Here is a 19,993-nt window from a genome sequence, read left to right as displayed (position 1 = left end):
CGTCCAAAGGTAATTTTTATGTTAAGCCTTCATATTTGCCTTAGACAGTGGGGACTGGGTCCATTAAAAAACCCCCCACGTTTAAAAAAAATTATTTAGAGGAAAAATCCCTGATGAACTCACACAGGCTTTCTGGAACATTATCAAAACCATATTCTGTATCAACATTTGTTGAGGACAATCAGACTGTTCCAGCAGTCTTGCACAGGCAGTCAGCTCTAATCACCTGCTTATGTCGTGCAGAGCAGATCAATTGAACACAAGCATATACTTGTGCTAGCCACTTATCCAAGTGCCTTACTGCAGCTGGACTTTAGATCACAGAATTCCAGAATAGTTTGGGTTGGAAGGGACCTTAAAGCCCATCCAGCTCCACCCCTTGCCATAGCCAGAGACACCTTCCACTATCCCAGATTGCTCCAAATCCCATCCAACCTCGCCTTGAGCACTTTCAGGGATGGGACAAGCCACAGCTTCTCTGGACAACCTGTGTCAGGGCCTCACCTCCCTCACAAGGAAGAATTTCTTCCATATATACCTGATTTAAATCTACTCTCTTCCAATTAAAAGCAATAGTCAATGTCTACATCAAGCAGGACCCCAGCTCAGCAAGGTCTCGATCATCAAATTTCAGATGTAAGCACCTTCATCCACATTTTTCAGTGTATCACCTATTATAGAATCTTGGTCAAATCCTGCTGGGACCTTCTGAGTTTGAATTCAGTGGCCTGAGGCACGGACCTTGTGAAAAACAAACACATTCTGTGATTTCTCACATCTCTTCCAAGCCTTTTACAATTGCTTTAAAACAATTACTCTCTCGCTGGACAAAATGAATGCTACCTCTGTATCAAAGTAGTTCACGTGTCTGTCTAGGGTGAAGTCCAAAACACATCTGGAGATTCAAATGGAAGGAAAGGGAGGGAGAGACCTCTTACAGATGTCCACAAGCAATTCTTGTGTCAGTGGATCAAATCACTGCCAGGACTATGATGCTGCCAGGAGGGCAGCACAAGGTGTGCCACGTATATGCCATACACTGCAACTTTATTTCACACCTGGGAGATGGAAATCACATCTGAGGCCGCCACAGAGGTACTCAAGGAGATACTAAGGTTCCTACAGTCTCACCGAGAACATTATGGAGTAATAATAATAAAAAAAATCACAGCATAAAGCTCTTCTTCCAATACTCTGAACACGAGCTCATTAGAATTGATAAAGAGTTTGTGGTTTCCCTTTCAAACTCCCACACTGTACTTAAATGATCTGATTAGCCATTATCTTCTTTTACATCATTTCAAAATGTCCATAACAGAGATCTGTAAAGAGACTGCAGTAGAAAAATACATGGGTTTTTTTTTTTTCTTTTCTGTTTTGCTTTCGCTGTCTGAGAAAACAGGCAAAACCCTTTCCTTTGACACATTTCTGAGTATTCTGGAATGATAGCTTCAGTTTCAGGATGACAACATGAAAGAACGTAGCACGTTTCTTACCAAGTCTAAAGTCTTTCCTTTTACTCCTGCTGTATTGAAAATTATGCAGTTACTGTGTTTTACCCAGCACATCACCCACTTATCTCTGACATTTTGGAGGCCACATATGAGCAGGTATTACTCCTCCAAAAACTGGCTGCTCTAGAGATGCTGAAAGCTTTCAGTTAGGAATTCAAATAGCCACTGCACCACAGTTTGATGGCAAAGACGACATGAAAACACTCACCACAAAATCACCCGTAGTCTGCTCCTCTCTCGCAACAGACAGATCCGCTCCAATAGCACACTTTACCTTAAATAACCTTTGTATCTATTTAAAGGCAGCCTGAATTCATTTCTCCTACTGGCTTCATTCCGGGTAAATAGCTGCTTTGATGTGTTTGTTACACTTTTGTCCAATCACTCGATTCCAGCTCCTTGTTTAAGCCGCAGGCTTGAGGGATGCAATTTTGGTCACACCTTCGTGCTATTGATTAGCAGCTTTTACATTTAGCACAGCTAATCTGAGAGGCCATTATCCAATAGAAGGGTGCACAGAGCAGTAACGACTGCATAGCAAGAAGGTTCTGTTGGTTTTCCAAGAACTGTGCTGTCTGATGCCCACCCCAGATACTAGCAAACAAGCCTTTTTTTATCACTTCAACGCCTTGAGAAGACTCTGTTCCAATTATTTCTCCTGCTGCCTTTTCCTGGTAGTTTTGTGAACTGTTCTCCAGAATTATTACTTACCAGTAACAACATAACAACCTTGACATCCTTATTCACCTCCCTCACTTTTCTGTGAAAACTCAGAGGTTTTATCCATAAGCTGAAATCAATCATACTTCAAACTAAACATCCACTCACAAAAAGTCTTTAAACATAGCTTTTCTCTACATGATGGTCCCTGACCGTGCTTAAAGTGTTTTGGGGGGTGACAGCAACACAGACATACCCAGAACTATGGACCTATTAAAGGCAGGACACACGACTCTGAGAGAGTAATGACAATTATAAGCATGGTGAGCTTCCCCATCACTTACAGCTATGTATTTCCTGCTTGACTCTATGTACTTACACTGATTTAATAAATAAGAACTCTGCTGAAAGGCAACTAAGCAAGCTTTGTGCTTTTCAGCGTTGGAAACTATGTGACTGCAACATAACTACAAAAAACGTTTCGTCTGCTTTAAGTATTAAACCTCTTCTCTATTATTGAGCTAAACCAGCGCAGAAATGCCTCCAACTCAGTGACTTTCAGAGTGGCAAGAGGGGGAGGGAGAGCCAACCAAACAAAAAAGATGTTTCTTTTCAACTCCAGATTTAGAGTCTAAAGCCAGACAAAACCAGGAATGCCTAAAAACCCTTGCTCTCCAGCAGAGGGAATTTAATTACCTAAGTTACTTCAGGAATGGACAAGGCAAGATAAGCCAGAGCTGCCAAGTATTATCTTTCCTAAAGGCTTTGTTAGAGGGGCTTGTGCCAGGGAATAATTAAATTAATAAATAAATACATCCATAGAGTTTTATTATTTTACAGTTAAATAAAATATTAATTAAAAGGTATTATTTCAATATTTGCCTCTAAATTATAGTAATAAACTGCCGAAACCTCACAGTTCACTGTTAACATGCATCCATTACTGCTCTGTCCCCTCCTTGAAAACTAATAATGAATAAATAGTGATGAAATATTACTGCTCTTGAGTTACACAGGTATCTGAAGTGCACAGGTTAACCTGCTCTCCTGTAAAGAAATCCTGAGACAAATGGTGAAGTGGCCCCCTGAAGACAGGACAGGCAAGACATGGGCCTTTCTTTCACAGTATCTTTCACACATGACAGCAGGATGGAGACTTCACTGCACGAGCTGGAGAGCTGATACAACCTGAAACCAGGCGAATGAACCGATGAACTTCCTACTAATAGATTTCACAGATGTCAAATGTTGTTTCAAAAAGCAAACCAACTCCTTTTTCTGCTTAATTGGAAGCTTCCCTGCACAACAGCACTCCTTTCCCGCCTTGGCACGGAAGTGCTGTGCAGAAGTTTCAGTATGAGTTAACCTTCTTTGAATCTCAGACCAGTGCAAAACACTGATATTTTCTCTGCAAAGCTGAGATATTTTCTGTATTAAAACAGAAATTAGTCTGAGGGTGTGGAGCCCACAGACCTGGCAACCAAGGAGATTTAGATTTTCCTAGCCCTTGGCTGGTAACATTTGTCCCTTTGAAATCAAACAGGGAGTGACTCACAAATTAATGCACTGGTTCTCAATAACACAGTCAGGGAATTCCTGCAGCAGCAGTCCTGCTACATAAAAAACAGGTCCAGAGAGGCTTCAACATCTCTCCTGGTTAAATGTGTATCTGGGAACTCAACCTTTTTTGTGTGGCAGATACTTTTGATATGCAAAGTACAGCTTAAGTACTTCTCAAATGGGATTTTTTCCTTTCCAGCCTCTTAATACAAAATTACTGTGCCCATGCTGCCATCAGAAAGTATTTGCTCTTACTAACAATACCGAATTTCACCCTTCCACAATAGGCTTTTTGTTAGTATTCATTTTGTTAAAATGAAACATTTCTCCTGATCCATCAGATGCTGCAACTGCTGTGATTCTGCTCTGTCCCAGGAACACAAGGGAATTATCAGCAGTGACAGCAGTCAGCTCCAACCTGCTTTACCCAAGTGAGACACAGAGCAGCAGACTTTGCTCCATTTCTCTGTTTGTTATTCCAGGGACCATAACTACCTCCTTACTGTTCTTTCTGATTCACTCAACAGCCTGCACATCACATGAAATCAGTGATTTTAGTAGGTTTGGTGTTTTTTTGGGGGGGAAAAACCTGCTTCCAGACAGGGCAATTTATTATAAAACAGTGACAAATCTCTCGTGAAAAATTCCAGGGAAATCCTGGGTGATTTCCAATTGTCATCTGCACAAATTTATGACTGCATTCTTAAGACAGAAAAATCTTTTAAGCGAACTTGGCAAAACTATCAGAAGAATTTAGTTATTGAGAACTGCAAATAAAACACATCCTTCTGCCCAGAGCAATTTCAAAAATCTCAGCTCCCCTTCCTTATGCTTAAGTAGGAAAAGAGATGACTTTTCAGAAAGTTAGACTTCAGAACCTAAGTAGAAAATTGGACTTTCAGAAATTTAGCCCTAAAATTTTTGATTCAGTGCCAAATCTATTAACATTGCAAGAAACAGGGACGCTGCACTAGGCTACAAATTAGATATTAAACAAAAAAAAAAACCTTTCTGCCAGCAAAATGAGAGAGGTAGTCCAGTGGAGTTCATCAAAATGTGTTTATATGAGTATTTGTTTAGATTTGCCCCTGGTTAGCTGCTTAGGCATACAAGCTTTCTATATGGAACAACACAACTGGGCTTTTTCCTCATTTATTACTGCTGTCCTAAAAACTTGAACTCTGCATGGGGAAAAAGTTAAATTGCATTCAGAGTTCCGAGGTTAATAAGTTCAGTTGTAACACTAAGGGTGCTAAAGCAGAGGTTGAACATCCCCATCATGGGCACACAACTCATTTCACTGACTTATGGTATCAAACTGCTTGTGGAGTCCAAGCAAATATCTGAGACCACCCTGCAGTTAACACCCCAAAGAAGCCTAAAAGCAAAATACCAGCAGCCCACAGTAAGAGTGGGGCAAGGCTGACGTCCCCCCTGCCTCTGCCCAGGCTGTGATTTGCCACTGTGCTGCTAATGCATCCACACAGAGAAAGCATTTAACCTTTGTGCTTCATGGAACAATGAGGATGAGAAGCTGTGGAAGCCCAATCCCCAGAGGTGTCCAAGGCCAGGCTGGACAGGGCTTGGAGCAACCTGAGCTCGTGGAAGGTGTCCCTGCCCGTGGCAGGGGGTAGAATGGGATGAGCTTTAAGGTCCCTTCCCACCCAAACCATTCCATGATCCTATGATGCCAGCCTTCCCTTAGAAATACAGAGCATTTCAAAATCTAGCAGTGAACTGGATGCTACAGCAGAGGAAAAAAAAAATTAAAAAGGGTCACAGTTCACAGCAAAAGGGAGAACAACACGTGGACCTCTCAGAGCACAGAAGTATCAGCATGGCTATAGCAGAATAAGGTTCCTGCTTTACCAGAAACACAGAGCATGGAAATTTTAATTCAGGCCCACAGCAGAAAGCATAAAGAGGTGAGAAATCACTGAGGCTCCTTCTCATGATCTCAGAAAACCTGGATCATTTGCCTCTTCTCCTTCCCCCTCTTCACTTTCCATCCCTGGAACAAATCCCTGGAGTATCCAATGGCAATATTCCATGACCAAGTCATCTCCTGCAGTAACAAAAACCTGATAGAGATCATGCAACTTGAGGAATGTGCTGTGGAGTATGAAATTTGGACCAAAAGAACACAGTATGGGAAAAGAGGAAAATAAATCCAGCTCCTGCTATTTTTCTGGCACATGAGGGAGGGGGTTACCCTGCTCACTAATGCAGGAATTGCATCACGCTCAATTCCCACACCAAGCATTTTATTTATTTTCTGTCAGCAATGACAAATAAATAGAAAGGCCTTCTCCTGGTGCCCAGGCAGAGGACAAAAACACTTCACCTCAATTAGCAGTTTTTCAGAGAAACGCTGCGTTTGGCACAATCAGCAGTGCCATGGGCTCTGTGATGGAGGGGCCACAGATCAGAGCATCACCTGGACCATGATCTGAGGGATGAATGGGCAGTCCCCAGCTTGATCTATCACAGGAAGGGGTGACTGCACACCAGGATCCAAGATGGGACACTGAGCTCACCTACTCTGGCCTCATCCACGACACGGATTATTTTCCCCATCCCTGTGTATCTGTTTGACTGAACTACCATAATCTGGCAGGGAAGACAGCTGCTCTTCAGGAACAAAGGAATAATGGCTGGAGAAATGCCCCTCTCTGTGCATAGCACAGCCAGAGCCCACAGCACAGCTTCTTGCCAAGCCTCAATCCCCTGTGCAAGGAAAGCTGCACTCATCCCAGCACACACACAAATTACAGCCTCTGCTATGGACCACAGCATTTTGGGTGACTTACATAAAATGCTGACAGGTTTTCGGGGAAGGGAAAAGCACTTCAGATTCTGCCAATGCAAACAACAGGCCAGATCATGCTCTGGCTGTGTACAGTTAAAGAGGAGAGTAAAGCAGGATTCAGCTCCCAAAACATACTTAAATTGGCTTTGAGAGGTAGGGATGTGCATGCCACTTGGATTAGCTGATAAAGAATGTCATCTGTTTCCACTCACTAAGGACAGCCTCCCTTCTCTCCGCCATTCTCCCTTGGGCTGCAAAACCAGACTACCCACAGGTCAGGGCTCATTCCAGAGCTGGGGCCAGCCCATCACGCCCCACTCTGAGGAAGTGGCAATATATTTTAAAATACTGCACTTTACAAGATAGATACCAGCAGTATGTTAAAAATATGCCTCAAAATCCAGGATGTGGAAATCCAAGCAAACGTCTCCTTCTGTTGTGGACAGCAAAGTAGCAGCATGTATTAAAAAACAAACAAAGAGGAGGGAAAAAAAATCCTCTACAAAATTTGCCAACTGGTTTACTGCGAACAGAGCACCGAGCTGCGCATTAAAAGAAATGCCATTTCTATATGCTTGAAATCATCTGTATAGAACAGCACATCCCAGCTCCTCTGCTCTGATGGGAAAAGAGTCAGAGCTCTCTGAGGAACCAGCAGTAGCCCGAAGGAAAAAGCTACCAGTTATGCAATTGCTGCCCATGCACCCGCAGACGGCCGGCTCGCCCGCACGCAGAGGAGATTTTGTTTCTTTCGCTTTGAATTTACACATCTTTCTTTTAACATGAAAAAGGCAGCTTGCCTGTTTTCAAAAGATGCACCATCTATCCGGTATCTCAGAAATCCAGACCACTTAATTAAGTACCTAAATCTAAATTTAGCACAGCTAGTTTAGCTGCTCAAGTTCAAATACATGGACTCTGATGCACCTACAATACATATGCTCAGATACATGCAAGTGCCAGTGAAAACTTTTTGGGAGGTTGAAAGATGGAGACTCAGTTTGGTACATTGTTTCTCTTTCCCTCTTCTAGTAAGAGCACCTCAAATTGTTAATCAAGGTTTTGATTCTCCAGCTAATGCTTTTTCCCTCTCATAATTCCTATCTAAAATCATGAGAGCATCATAAACGATACTGCCATGCTTTGCATTATACACTTAGGTCAAGTTTTTATCAATACAACTCATATACAGGAGATTAACTATGTAATATATATTTATTATTCCTCTGTACAGAAATTCTATTGATTTCTTGCCCATCAAGAGCACACTACTGGACTGCAAACTATCAGGTTTACAAAAGGATTACACAGTCTTTCTTACTCTAAAACTCCACCTTTTTTTTTTATATCTCCACAGATCTCAGCCAGTGTGAGTCTCTCACCCCATTAAATAATAGCAAAGATAAAAAGCAAAATATCCAAAAAATACAAACAATAAACACCTGCTGAGGCTCCACCACAAAAACCAGTGCTTAACCTTAATAAGATTTAAGCATGTATCCAAAGTTAAGCATATCTTGAAGCCCTTCAGGTGACTTACATGTGCTTAAATCTCATAAAAGTTAAGCACAAGCTTAAGTGCTTTTTTGAATCAAAGGTAGATTGCTGCAAGACCAGAGAGCATCATCTTCTAGCACCACCTGTACTTCTGTTGGAGGTGACTGTTGCTCCCACCTGAGGAGTGGGCAGCACAGGGGAGTGAGTACCAGCTTCCTGGGCACACCATATTAGCCATAAGTCCCCTGAAATACCCCAGTTTAAGCTCAAGGCCTCATTTTTCAAACCAGAAAGACCCGCCCAACCAGCATATTGCAGAGGTTCCCTGTGCCTCTTAAATTCTCAAACCCACAAGGCTGATAAGCTGTTTGGAACTCCAAATGGTAATAAAAATACAAGTGCTGGGAGAGACCAAGCACTGAAATCTGCCTCCAGAATGGCATTGAGGTGGTGTGGGGGAGCCAGGTGGTGGCTCCCCTGAGGTCTCCCTGAGGGACCTGTCACACAAGCAGCAAGCCCACCCTGGCATCAAGATCACTGGGTAATGAGTGTCCCCTCCAGGGTTTGCTCATCCCAGGCCCCGCCACTTCCAAAAGAAGTGTGAGATCCCCAGGAAGCTGCTGGTCTTGTCCACCTGTGAGCACCTCCAATGGAAGAACATCTAAGACTCCTCTTAAAGGCTCAAAAGCTTTGCATTGCACACACACGAACAACACGACCCACCTGCCCCCGTGCCAGAGAATGACTCCCACCATGGTGCTCCAGTCAACAGTAAGAAAAGCAATTTCCAGACTTTTGCGCTGTTTTTAAGAACAAAAGACTGGAAATCAAAGCAAGGGAAGCACCATGCTCACCAGCAAGAGAGCAGCACCAGAGTTTGGAAAGCAGGAAGAGAAACAAAACCAATGAAGCCTATTTTCCCCCTTCCCAGCCTCCTGCTACCCCAAGAATGAAAAGGGAAGAGATAAGAGTTGTCAGGTAACATCAACATCGCCACAGATTTTCTTTCAGCTGCTTACCAGTGTGGCTCCTTTTATGTACCATTAGCACATTGGGCCCAATGCAAACCATGCCACAGACGTCACATTTCAGTTTACCATTCGGAAGCCGGATTCCTCCCTCGCTTGATAGCTCCTGCATCTTTCTGTTATCCACCATCTCGTTACTCCCAATGAAGGGATCTTCCAGGCTGCTTCCTCCATCGTGAGCTCTGATAATATCTTCATGAATCAGGGGCTTCCTGTCAAATTCCTCATCACTTTGCATTTCTAGCTTTACTGAATTTGCTGAAATTAAGAAAAAAAAATTAAGTTAAACCCATGTATTTTCCACGTTCCCAACTGCTAATATCACAATAAACTTTTTACTGTTATCAATATTAAATCACAGCCTTGAAGCTCAAACCATCATGAGTCTCATGGTGGTGATGGCATCACAAGTTAAAACCGCTTGTTTCTTCAAGTCTTTGGTTTGGTTTTTTTCAATTCCTAATTTCTATCCCTATTTTAAATCTTAAGAACTTGGGTACAGTGTGACCCAGACACCTGCCAAAAGTTGCAGAGATGCAGCAGGATTAAGAACTGACCTCCTGCTTCTCAACTTGAACCACGGGAGTTGCCTTCTTCTCAAGGAGCCAAAGCTACAGAAGCAAAGGCCAAAGCCAGAGCTGCTCCTTCCAGGCCTCTCCTGCCCAGTGCCCCGAGAGGCAAGGTTCCCAAAGGCACAGCACAAGGAAACAAAGCAGGACTGTTCCCAACACAAAGATCTAGTGAAGCCAGGCTTGTGGGCTGTGCCAGTAATCTCCCAATCACCCTGCCTGCACGGACAGGTTCCCTGATGGAGGGGAGACCAGTCTCTGGATGAGCCTCCAGTGCTTTTTTGCTCCCACCTTCTGATTCATGTCAATGGGACACTGCCAAGGCAAACAGGGCTGCAGCAAAGCCTACACTGCTGGATTATTTATATTTGCAAGAGAAATACGTGCAGTTAAAGAACTTTCACATCTGCCTGGTGAGACTGGCAGGCTCACTGCTGATTTCTGTCATCCTCAGGTGACAGGATAAACCTCCTCTAACCACTGAGAGCTTTGCGATCAGCAAGCCTTTAAAGGAAACAAAGGTACCGGGCTTTTTCACAAAGGGGTGTCAGTGCAGGGGTGTTTTAATCACCAAATGCCCACATTTCAATGCCTCAAGAGTTGGTCAAACCTGCCGAAAGGCCCATCCCAGAGTCAGAGCCTCCATCCACAGTGTCAGCCAGAAGGCAAGCCCACGTGTCTGCATCCCTAAGCCTTGATCCTGCTGAGGGGTTTAACAAGGAGGTGATTCAGCCTTCATATCTAAGCAGTCTTTGACCTCTGTACTAAGGCCATTGGCACAAGTGCTGGTGACTGCAGCGGACCTGGAGCACAAATCTGTGCCCTGTGCCTGCCTGGTGACACCGAACTCTGGCGACATATACCCCTTGGCAACAGCCAAGGGGTCCCTGTACATGAACCCAATGACAGAATTATAAGTAAACACTCTGAGGCATCACAGTTTCAAACAGCTGGCCTGGAAATGTCAGAAGAAAAAACCCTACTATTTAGAGTTCCTCCTTCATCTTCCCTTCTTCCCCTTCCCAGAAAACACAGGGTTCAGAGACTGATGTTGACACTGCAATTCTAAATCACTGCTGTTACTACCAGGGAAAGCATAATGAACAGAGCAACGGAATCAGAGACCAAGCAATGGTAAGATGTTTCTTTTTAATCATAAAACTGTTGAAACATCTTCTACTACTCATCAAGGCATTAATAGGAGCTAAGAAACTAAAAGTAAGTACTGTTATGAGAAAGCCCATCCAGAGCAAGGACACTGCTGCATCAGATCACAGCAGACCAGTATCAGCACAGGCACTGCCATCCAAATGGTCTTTTGTAACTACAAAATATTGAGTGTATCACTTATAGAAAGGAATTAATATTTTTGTTCCCACAGAGGTACATTTATTGTTCTTAAAAGAGTAAAATATTCAGCCCAAACTGAGCGATCATCTAGGACATGGCCCCAGGCAGAGCCCTGGGGTAGAAAGAGGACAAGAGGAGGCAGTTTGCATGTGGCAGCAGGAGAGGGCTGGCCCCACCATGGCAGCAAGAGAAGCCATGGGAAGCCATCCTGCCCTGGTGCCAAGCCCAAGTGGCACAGCCAACAGCCTTCTGACGGGGAGGATCTACCCTTGTGGAGAGGCTGAGCAGAAAGGAGAAAGAGCAGGAGCTCTGGCAGCTCTATGGGCTGTCAGGGAGAGAGCTGAGGTCCCAGACCCACCTCCCCATGGAAAGCACACACTGGTGATTTATGGACAGCCCACTTTCAAAGTGAAGGAATGGCAGTTCCCTCTAATAATAGCAGCCTTTCGGGGCATTCAGCAAGTCTGAGAATGAAGCCCAAAGAAACGGTTCGCTGGCTTTAGGAGCAGGATTTAATACACTCGGCCACACAAGTAGCTACAGCAGAGCCAGAAATAGTGCCCTGGGCTCTTCATCTGAAAGCCCAGGTTGCTGCCACGAGCCTGCACACTGTCCTGGCACAGTACTGCACAAAATATCCAAAACCACATCCCAACTGTGCATATTTACGTGTACTCACATGAGAAAGTCTTGGATCTTAAGTGTCTTCTTACGTATATAAATTTTTGCCTGTTTCTCTGATTTGGAGTAATAAACGCTTGAGTGCAGTTAGTGCTGAGCACCACGACTTCCCATTCACAGCTGTGGAGCTCTGCCTGCTCAGCACGCATGAGAACAAGGCTGGAAGAGCTTACAAATGGGAAGACCACTTAGTTTATTTTCCTTCCCCTAGCACTTCTTTCTGCTGAATGACGCTTTCATGCAACAGGATAAGCAGCACAACCAAGCGGCACGAGCCGTTTGCTGAAGCACAGCCTCCCCACACACACCGAGCTCACAAAGCCCAAGGAATTCAAGCTGCATCCTTCAAAACATCCCAGCTATTCCATGAGCTGTGCAGGCTGCTTGTTCCTCCTCCTTCCCTCACCTTTATGCTCACTGCCACTGCCATTTTCAGAAACCCTCTGGTAGCTGCAGAAAGGTTTCCTCCATCTGGGACCAGGTCTCCAAGGAGGGAGCAGGGATCACCTCGGCTCGTTGCGAGGGCTTTGCTAATCAGGTCATCTCCTCTGCCTTACATCATTCGGGTGTATATGTCAGGCTGTGTGGCAGCTTGCAAACAAACAGGCACTTAAACTGCATATAGTTTGTTTTCTCTGTTCTCAGCCAGCTTCAGAAGCTGCAATCGTTTACTAGTGGCACTGTCTTTGTTTTCACCTACAGCACTGAGGGAGCACAACGAACTCTGCTGCAAAGGAAAAAAAAAAAGTTCGAGGGATGTTAGGGATGTTGATGGCTATCCTGCATCATACACAAGGCCCCACATGAAATTTCAACGTGTGTTCCCTTGCCTTTCTTGTTCACATGATAAAAGCATAAATAAGTAAATGGATTTTGTTGGGGTTTTTTGAAGTTTTTGGGACATTCCTAAAAAAAAAAAAAAAATTACAGCAAAAGAGATAGCAGGGATAAAACTGTAATCCAGCTCACTGCAAAAGCATGAACTTGAAGTCAAACCATTTCCCTCCAGCTAATATACGTTCCTTCTACTTTTTCCAGTCTGGCAAAACACCTTGTGGGGAAAAACATATGACAAGCACCACAAAAGCTTCTACTCGGGAATACGAAGCTAATGGCACATATTCACCAGTCCACACATTAATGTTGCTTTTTCATTTTTCTTTTTTTTGTTTTGGTGGGTTGGGGTTTTTTTCTTTCTTTTTGTTCAGCACATAAATCAGCTGATCCTGAATCACACTTTATCCGGAGTGGCCAAATTGAATACAATTATTGTTAATGTCTCATAAGTGCCAATTAAACTCCAATTCCCTGTTAAACAGTTTCCTGGGAACTTTTCAGTACAAAAATATTTCCTTCACCCACAAATTAGTGTGGCTACAAACCAGAAGTTGGAAGGTCCACCTAAAAAAAACATTCCTGGTATTTCATCCTCTGTCACGGAAATTTTTTCCCTCAAAAGTGAGATGGGGAAAAAAAACCCCTTCTGTCTTGCTGAGAGATTTGATCCTCAGGTGGAGCATAAATTAAAGCACTGGACATCGTCTTAAGCAAGCAACAAGAGTGCAATTCCCACTAAGATACAAAATTCCTCCCGTCACACACCAGGGAGAAGGCAGCAGTACTGTCCCCCTCTGTCTCCTCCGCGGTCTGCTGTCCTAGGTCAATGCTTATTTTATCTGTGGCCTTGGAAAGCTGGGCTGGCTGCTGTCACCGAGGGTTTGTGGTCTCCAGCTGGAGGCTGGCCTTTCCTGGCAGCAGCCATGCACCACCAGCCCCTTCCTGCTACCCCCAGAGAAGCAGCAGCAAGTCAAGCCAGACCCTTCAAGGCTTCCCACCCCTCTTCCCCCAGCGCTCTTTCTCTCACCGGCAGCAAACAAAGCTGTAGCCCAGCCTCAGATATTCATCCTTGAGGAGGCAAAATTCAAACCTGCCGCCCCCGAGGAGCCTTGGATGGCTCCGTGGGCGAGCACAGCAAAGGACATGCACAGACACAATGTGTTCCCTAACCAAAGGGGCCAGAGAGTGGCTGCCAGGTGAGGCACCAGCAATCCCAGGGTCTGCTCCAGGTTCCCATCAGAACACAACAAAAAGCAGCATTCAAAGCCTGGATGACGTGCCTGTCTTTACACCCAGATGGAAAGAAATGATGAAATTGTTACTTCCCTCTGGAAAATGAGGCTGAGCCCTACCTACAGCAGCACAATGACAGGACAGCCTTGTGCATACTGTCCTGTCAGTGGTACCGTCTATTTTAATCATGCACTTCTCCCAGGCAGTGGATTAATGACACTGCTAATTGGCAGCTACAGACAAATAGAAAATGACCCAGTTTCTAACAGGTTTTGAACCTAATTTTTACACATCACAAGCCCTGGAGTTGGTGTGTCTCTATACTATTAAACTCCCTGTTTCTACACTATCAAAAACACTCAGCAAGGGTGAGTGTAATGCAGTTAATTTTAAGAACCAGAATGACAAACCGATGAGTGTTTTGTAAGATGAAAATTAAAGGAGGAGGGGGGAGAACCCTTCTGTCTTGATGGATTTTGAAAGTTCAAGGTAGGGAATGCCTGAAGTTGGAAACAATGATCCCTGGCTCTTGTTCAGTCTAAGAGCACTCTGGTAGCAAAAAGGGTCCTTAAAGAGGGTGTTTACATCACTCCAGAAGTGTAGTGAGACTTTAATGCATGTTCAAACATACTTTCCTCCTGAAATAGTACAAAATAGTCTTGGGTGAAAGAAAACTTAATCTTTGAGTTTCTTGTTGCTGATAGAATTTGGGCCTTAGTTAACGCCTCTTTTCAAGTTCATTTCAACTTAATTGTGAGCTATTAAATGTGTAAACAAGGGAGCACCAGCAAGTCTCCCCTTTTTAAAAAGGCACACACACAAGGGGTGAGAATGCCAGCCAAGCAGTGGCAGAACAGGGCACAGAATCGGCTGGGTTGTCACCTCACAGCCACAAAGTACTTAGCCAACAGGTTGACATTAAAAAGCAAATAGTTTAGCAAACACTATTTAGTTCCTAAGAAATGAGCAGGTTCCCCCTTCTCCTGAGAGGCACGCATCACTCCAAAGCTGTGATGCTGAGGAATAAACACAGTGAGATCTGCTCAAGACATCTGCTGCTCAGGAGAAAGGAAGATGTCTCTTCAATGGCAGCTGTGGGCAGTGCTGTCCTTTCAACACTGAAATGGAAAATGTTTCAGTCAAGGGTTAGAAAGGTGTATTTCAAAGGAGCCAGTTTTGCTCTCACAGTAGATTGAAGCTTTCTGGAGGCTTAGAGAGAAGTGAGGCTGAATCTGAATGGAATAAATGAGGGTGAATGTCACCTGCAAAGAGGGAAATTACCCCACTCTTTTCTTGACTTGAGTACCAAAATGTGCGATCACGGACGTTCCCAATGCTGGATGTCAAATTTGTTTATTGCAAGCTCCAAAGATTTTGCTTTTGGCCACGAGCCAGGGCAATGGTAGATGGTGATACCATCTTGTCATGAGTGACCTCTGCAGGGTTCTGTTCATTCGCAACAGTTCAATAAAACCAAATAGTTCACAACTAATAAAAAAGAGGAAGGAATGTTTCAGAAACTTTGTGCCGAGTCCTTCTCTGCATGCCACAAACGGGATTCTTCAAGCCCACAAGGAGGTGCTTAATGCGCCAGAAATTCAGTGAGAACTGATCAGCTTATTTAGGGATCCTTGGAAATTTTTAGTTTTCACATTGAAGAATCTCAGTTTAAGCCTGCTACCTCTGAAGTCAATTTAAACTCTCACTAAATGCAACAGAAGACTTATTTCATCTCTTCTGGAGGTGGTATGTGCAGTAAGTGTAGACTAACAGGTCTGTTGCACCCAAGTTTAGTTTAAATTAGGATGCTGTTGCACAGCTAAGCCAAGCTTCAGTCAGGTTTTAGCTGACACAAACTGTGGTTGCCATCCTCCCTCAATCTCCACCCCTTCCATCTTTTATACTGGCACCAGTGATCGTGGAATTGGGTGCTACACCAATCTAGTTGAAAACCTATCTTCCTGAGAAAAATCAACCCTTTTCAGCTGCATCAGGCTCCTGACCAGGTATGCTGTGCCATCACAAAAATCAGCAGCACCCCAGATGTCACCACACACCTTCAGCAGCAATGGTTCTAAATCACCAGGTGGATTCTCCCAACACAGCTCTCCAGGGCCAGACACAAGGAATGAAGACTGCAGCACTATAATGTGTGAAACAACTTTTAAGCTCAAATGACCATATAAGCTCATGCAAATACGAAGCTGAAAAGACCACAGTTACAGTTGGAAGGGCTCTGATTTAAGCAAACAGCATCCCAGCAAGCGCAGCATTGAGAGCTGAGATCTCTTTTCTATCACAGGGCCCAATTTTGATGGTTTCAGTGACACACATGCCAGAAATGTTTTGAGCCAGCAAGGTCACATTCAGTGAGATTCCTGCTGAAGTCCAAAGGCTGGGACACTGAGTAGAGAGTTCCCTGGTGTAAGCAAGCATAGGCAGTACCTAGCCCAGAATCTGCCCCAGATGCCCAGCCTTCAGGCATGACTGTTTGCTCACAAGTCACCCATGCTGCATACCTCCATCTGGCAAGAGTATGAAATCCTAATTGAATATATATGATTGCTCAGTGTCGCAAGATTCCTCTCCAGAAAGACCTCAGGCCAAATTTCACCCACAAATGCATCTACGCAAGCGGCACTTACACAAGCCAGAGTCGTGTATTCATATCCCAGGGTAGGAAAAGTACTCCTGATGACCCAGCCTCCCCCTCCCTTTGTGCCTGTACTGACAAAGTAATAGAGTGCAACAAATATTGTGCTTAACATAATACAGAGTTTCTGCCAATTCCCTATAGGTGCAAGGAGGAGTTTCCCTTTCCCATTCCCCCTACCCTTTTGCAGGGCCAGAACCTGATCCCTGTGCAAGATGAGTGAACACAGCAAAACTCTGTTCCTAGCTGCTGCCCCCTGTACAGATGCTCCAGCTAACTCAAATGATAGTCTTAGACTCATGGATTTTTCCCTAAGGTCAAACTAGTAGCAATTGTTGGATATATCTTTATATCCAACATATTGTTCTGCTTTTTTTTTTTTTTTCCTCCCTGTTTTGTAGGGGTAAGAGGCAGCAGGATGTTTCTTTTTCCTCTCCTTTTGCTGTTGTACAAGACATGTTTTTTTGGAGAAATGTCATCTGGCAAATTGTGTCTTTACACAGACCTGCCCAGCCCTTGTGCTCCCCTGCTCCCTCCTGCTGCATGCTTCAGCCATTGGGACTTTGTGCCTTTGTGTGAATGATTTCCCTCTTGTTTTGGAGGGGCAGGTGATGGAGGGGGCAGTGGTGCCCAGCAGGTGTTCTCTGGGGCCCCTTGCATTGTGCAGCCCCATGTCACAGTGGCTGTGCAGTGCAGGAGGCAGGTTTGGTGCTGTGGGTGGTCTCTCTTTCCCTTGCTGACCTAAAGTAAGTCTCTTACTGTCTGCAATGTGTACATTAAATACTGTCAGCCTCCTCTCCTACCACAGCTCTTCTTTACTTCAGTAGAGCTATTTCTGATGCACACAGAAAAGCAGAGAGAGGAGGAAAAATAAAGGCTCAGTCCTGTAGTGAACCACGCTGTCTCTCAAAACAAGAAACCATGAACACTTTTGTAAGACCAGTTCAGATTCTAATGAGGGAGCAGAAGAAACACTCATTGAGGAGTGACACAACACTCACCCCTAAGAGGCTACTGTGTGCTCTATATTGTACAAAAACTAGAAGTTTGTAATGGAAGATGCTGACAAACTACAGCTATATATGGATCATCCCTTATAAACAAAAATAAAGTGATTGATAACATCCACTTGAAGAGACCAAAACCTTATTGGCTTACTCATTGTTTTCTCTGCTTCTTAAAAAGTGCAGGACTTCCTAAAATGCTTTCCAGCATACACAAAGGGTAGTAATTATAACAGTAATAATTACTTCATTTATGAGGAACTTTCCATTTGTAAATCTACACTATATTTGAAAATACATCAGAAGAAATTGTTTGAAGCCAGTGGAATCACTTCTCTGGGTCAGAACCTTGCTTCATTTTCTGGCATTTTTACCGCTAAAGACATTATTTTAAATCAGTGAAAGGCTTTCATTACCAAGTTATATATCATCATTCACAGCTTTCAGGAAAAGTTTTATTTATTTCTCATTATATAAACTCTAAATCATCTTAATGCAACCTGACCTAGCCATGTCCTCCTCCTCTAAACAAGGCACCTCCCCAACTCACCAACCCATGGAAAATTATAGGATAAGCACCTGCCACAAAAATATTTTCTGTCTTTGTCATTTATTGTAAAAAGCAGACAAACAACAAAACCTGTTTTTGTTTGAGGCAGAGCCTTGTCTGCACCCTGGGAGGCAGGTGGCTGCTGCAAAGCCATGGGCAGGTCCCCAGGTCCGTGTGCAGCCCTGGATCTCTGCAAACACCTGAGCATGGGGACTTCTCCCCGTGTACCTCGCAGCCACTGCCGGGCTGGAGCCCTGCGTGAGTAAAAGAAATAAAAGGGAAAGCAGCTCTGCCTAAGCACTGTATGACTACACAATGTTGAAGGAGACCTCTTAAAAGCCAGTGTCTTTGTAAATGCTGACTTCTGTCAGTGCGGAGCTGCTTTGAAATATGTATTTTTACCCGAGGCAGTTAAAGAAAAAAAAATAAAAAGATGTCCTTACGTGTTTTATTTATTTTTTTTAATTATATGAGATAGCAGATAAGGATGAGGATTTAGGGATCTGGAAATACCTGCTCACAGTTCAGAGATCCCAGCAGTACTGAGTTGAGCCCATTAAGGCAGAAATTCAAGCACAGAAATTCACCCACATCTCAAGATGCACATGGAAGGGCTGCTCCAAGAGCCACTTATGGTATGTTACAAGGATGGCAGCATCTGGTTTAGTCCCTTAACTTTTCCAAATGTAAAGGACAGTAGAGTTTATAGTCATTTTCCATTTTCTTAAGTCACTTCAAGAATCCAAATCTGTTTAAACTCAAATTTTAATACACTAAAAACAGGGGGAGGGTACCTCTGCTGCCTCCTTCCCACAACTTAAAACACACCAGCTATTAAAGCAGCAAGACATTTAAATGACTATTCATTCTGATTTTTTTTAAAGCAGTGCTAGGCTTTCACCTGTATCATTATTATGTAGGCAGTGACAGATGGCAATGGAAAAATATAAAATAACTCTTAGAGTATTAACTTTTTTCAGTACCGTATGTGTCAGATTCTTTAGCATAAATAAATGGCATTACACAGTCTCATTAAATCTATACATCTGTGTAGTAACTTGCAATTTATGGATATTTTCTGACACAATGTTCAAACCAACAGGTTTAGCTCACATGTTTCTTTTCTCACCATGCCATCTCCAAGTCACCAGAAAAGCAAACAAAAGCAAAACCCTACACTAAATATTCCTGAAGAATTCTATGAGAAGATTTGCTATTCATCATCTACATACATTTAAAAGAAAGAGAAGGGAAGAGAGTGGTGGGATCATGGAAGAAAGGGGATGGAAAGAGTTGGCAAGTAAAACACACAATTAGGCACCTAAAATTTACATCTTTAACGAGTAAGGAATGACTCCCCAAGTTAGATTAAAACAATAGGGACACAAAAAGGGACATTTTCTCCTATTGCTCACTGAAGCACAAAAAGCCCCCACCACATTTTCACCAGAGCAGCCAGGAGCCCCCAGGGACTGCGCCAGACAGAGCAAGGACTGCAGGACTGCAGGCTGAGCTGGAACAGCTCAGGCTGCTGGGGAGCTGCGGCCATCACCGAGCACATGGAAAGGTGTGCCAGTGCCTCTGAGCACCACTCACCATTATCCAAGGGAATCAGGAAGTTAGAGACGTAAGAGCTGCGTACTCTGAAGCATCTGATACTTCCTCAGGCCCTTCCCAAACATGTCCCATAAACTCAGCTGCTCCATGGGAACCACATGTCCAACAACCCTGCAGAGCCACAGGCTCTGGTGGATGGTGGAAGGAGTTCTTGCTTCTGCAGCCCCGCTTACAGGGGGACAGCAAGGACACTGCACCTCCTGGGACACAGAGCCCTGAGGAAGGTGGGATGGCAGGAGGGGGCTGGCTTGTACACACCTGGGAGCACTCCCAGGCCCACCTTCATTCATCCTTGAGCAGGAGCGGGGCAGCTGAGAGGACATCACAGCTGCTCTAGTCCCAGTTAAAAAGGCTCTTTTTGGGCAACAAGTCGTGTTTGGGAGCTCTCCCTTTAACACAAGAGCCCGCTGGTCCAGGCTGGTGGAACAGGA

At 44.1% G+C, this 19,993-nt stretch overlaps 1 protein-coding gene across 4 annotated transcripts in view; it reads right to left on the bottom strand.

The window, feature by feature from the left end:
• IKZF2 (IKAROS family zinc finger 2) overlaps positions 1–19,993 on the bottom strand; it is a 118,185-nt gene that overhangs the window by 46,669 nt on the left and 51,523 nt on the right. For 3 of the 4 annotated variants that reach the window (XM_041411797.1, XM_041411800.1, XM_041411798.1), the window contains one exon: positions 9,060–9,326. In XM_041411797.1, coding sequence (XP_041267731.1) covers positions 9,060–9,326 — 267 coding nt within the window. The remainder of the gene's footprint in view (positions 1–9,059; positions 9,327–19,993) is intronic. The other variant, XM_041411799.1, reaches the window with a different exon arrangement.

The sequence above is a fragment of the Onychostruthus taczanowskii genome, unplaced genomic scaffold (genome assembly GCF_017590055.1).
Source record: "Onychostruthus taczanowskii isolate IOZ18803 unplaced genomic scaffold, ASM1759005v1 scaffold37, whole genome shotgun sequence".
Lineage (NCBI taxonomy): Eukaryota > Metazoa > Chordata > Aves > Passeriformes > Passeridae > Onychostruthus > Onychostruthus taczanowskii.
The sequence above is the reverse complement of the archived record's forward strand: the minus strand, read 5'-3'. Positions and strand labels throughout refer to the sequence as shown.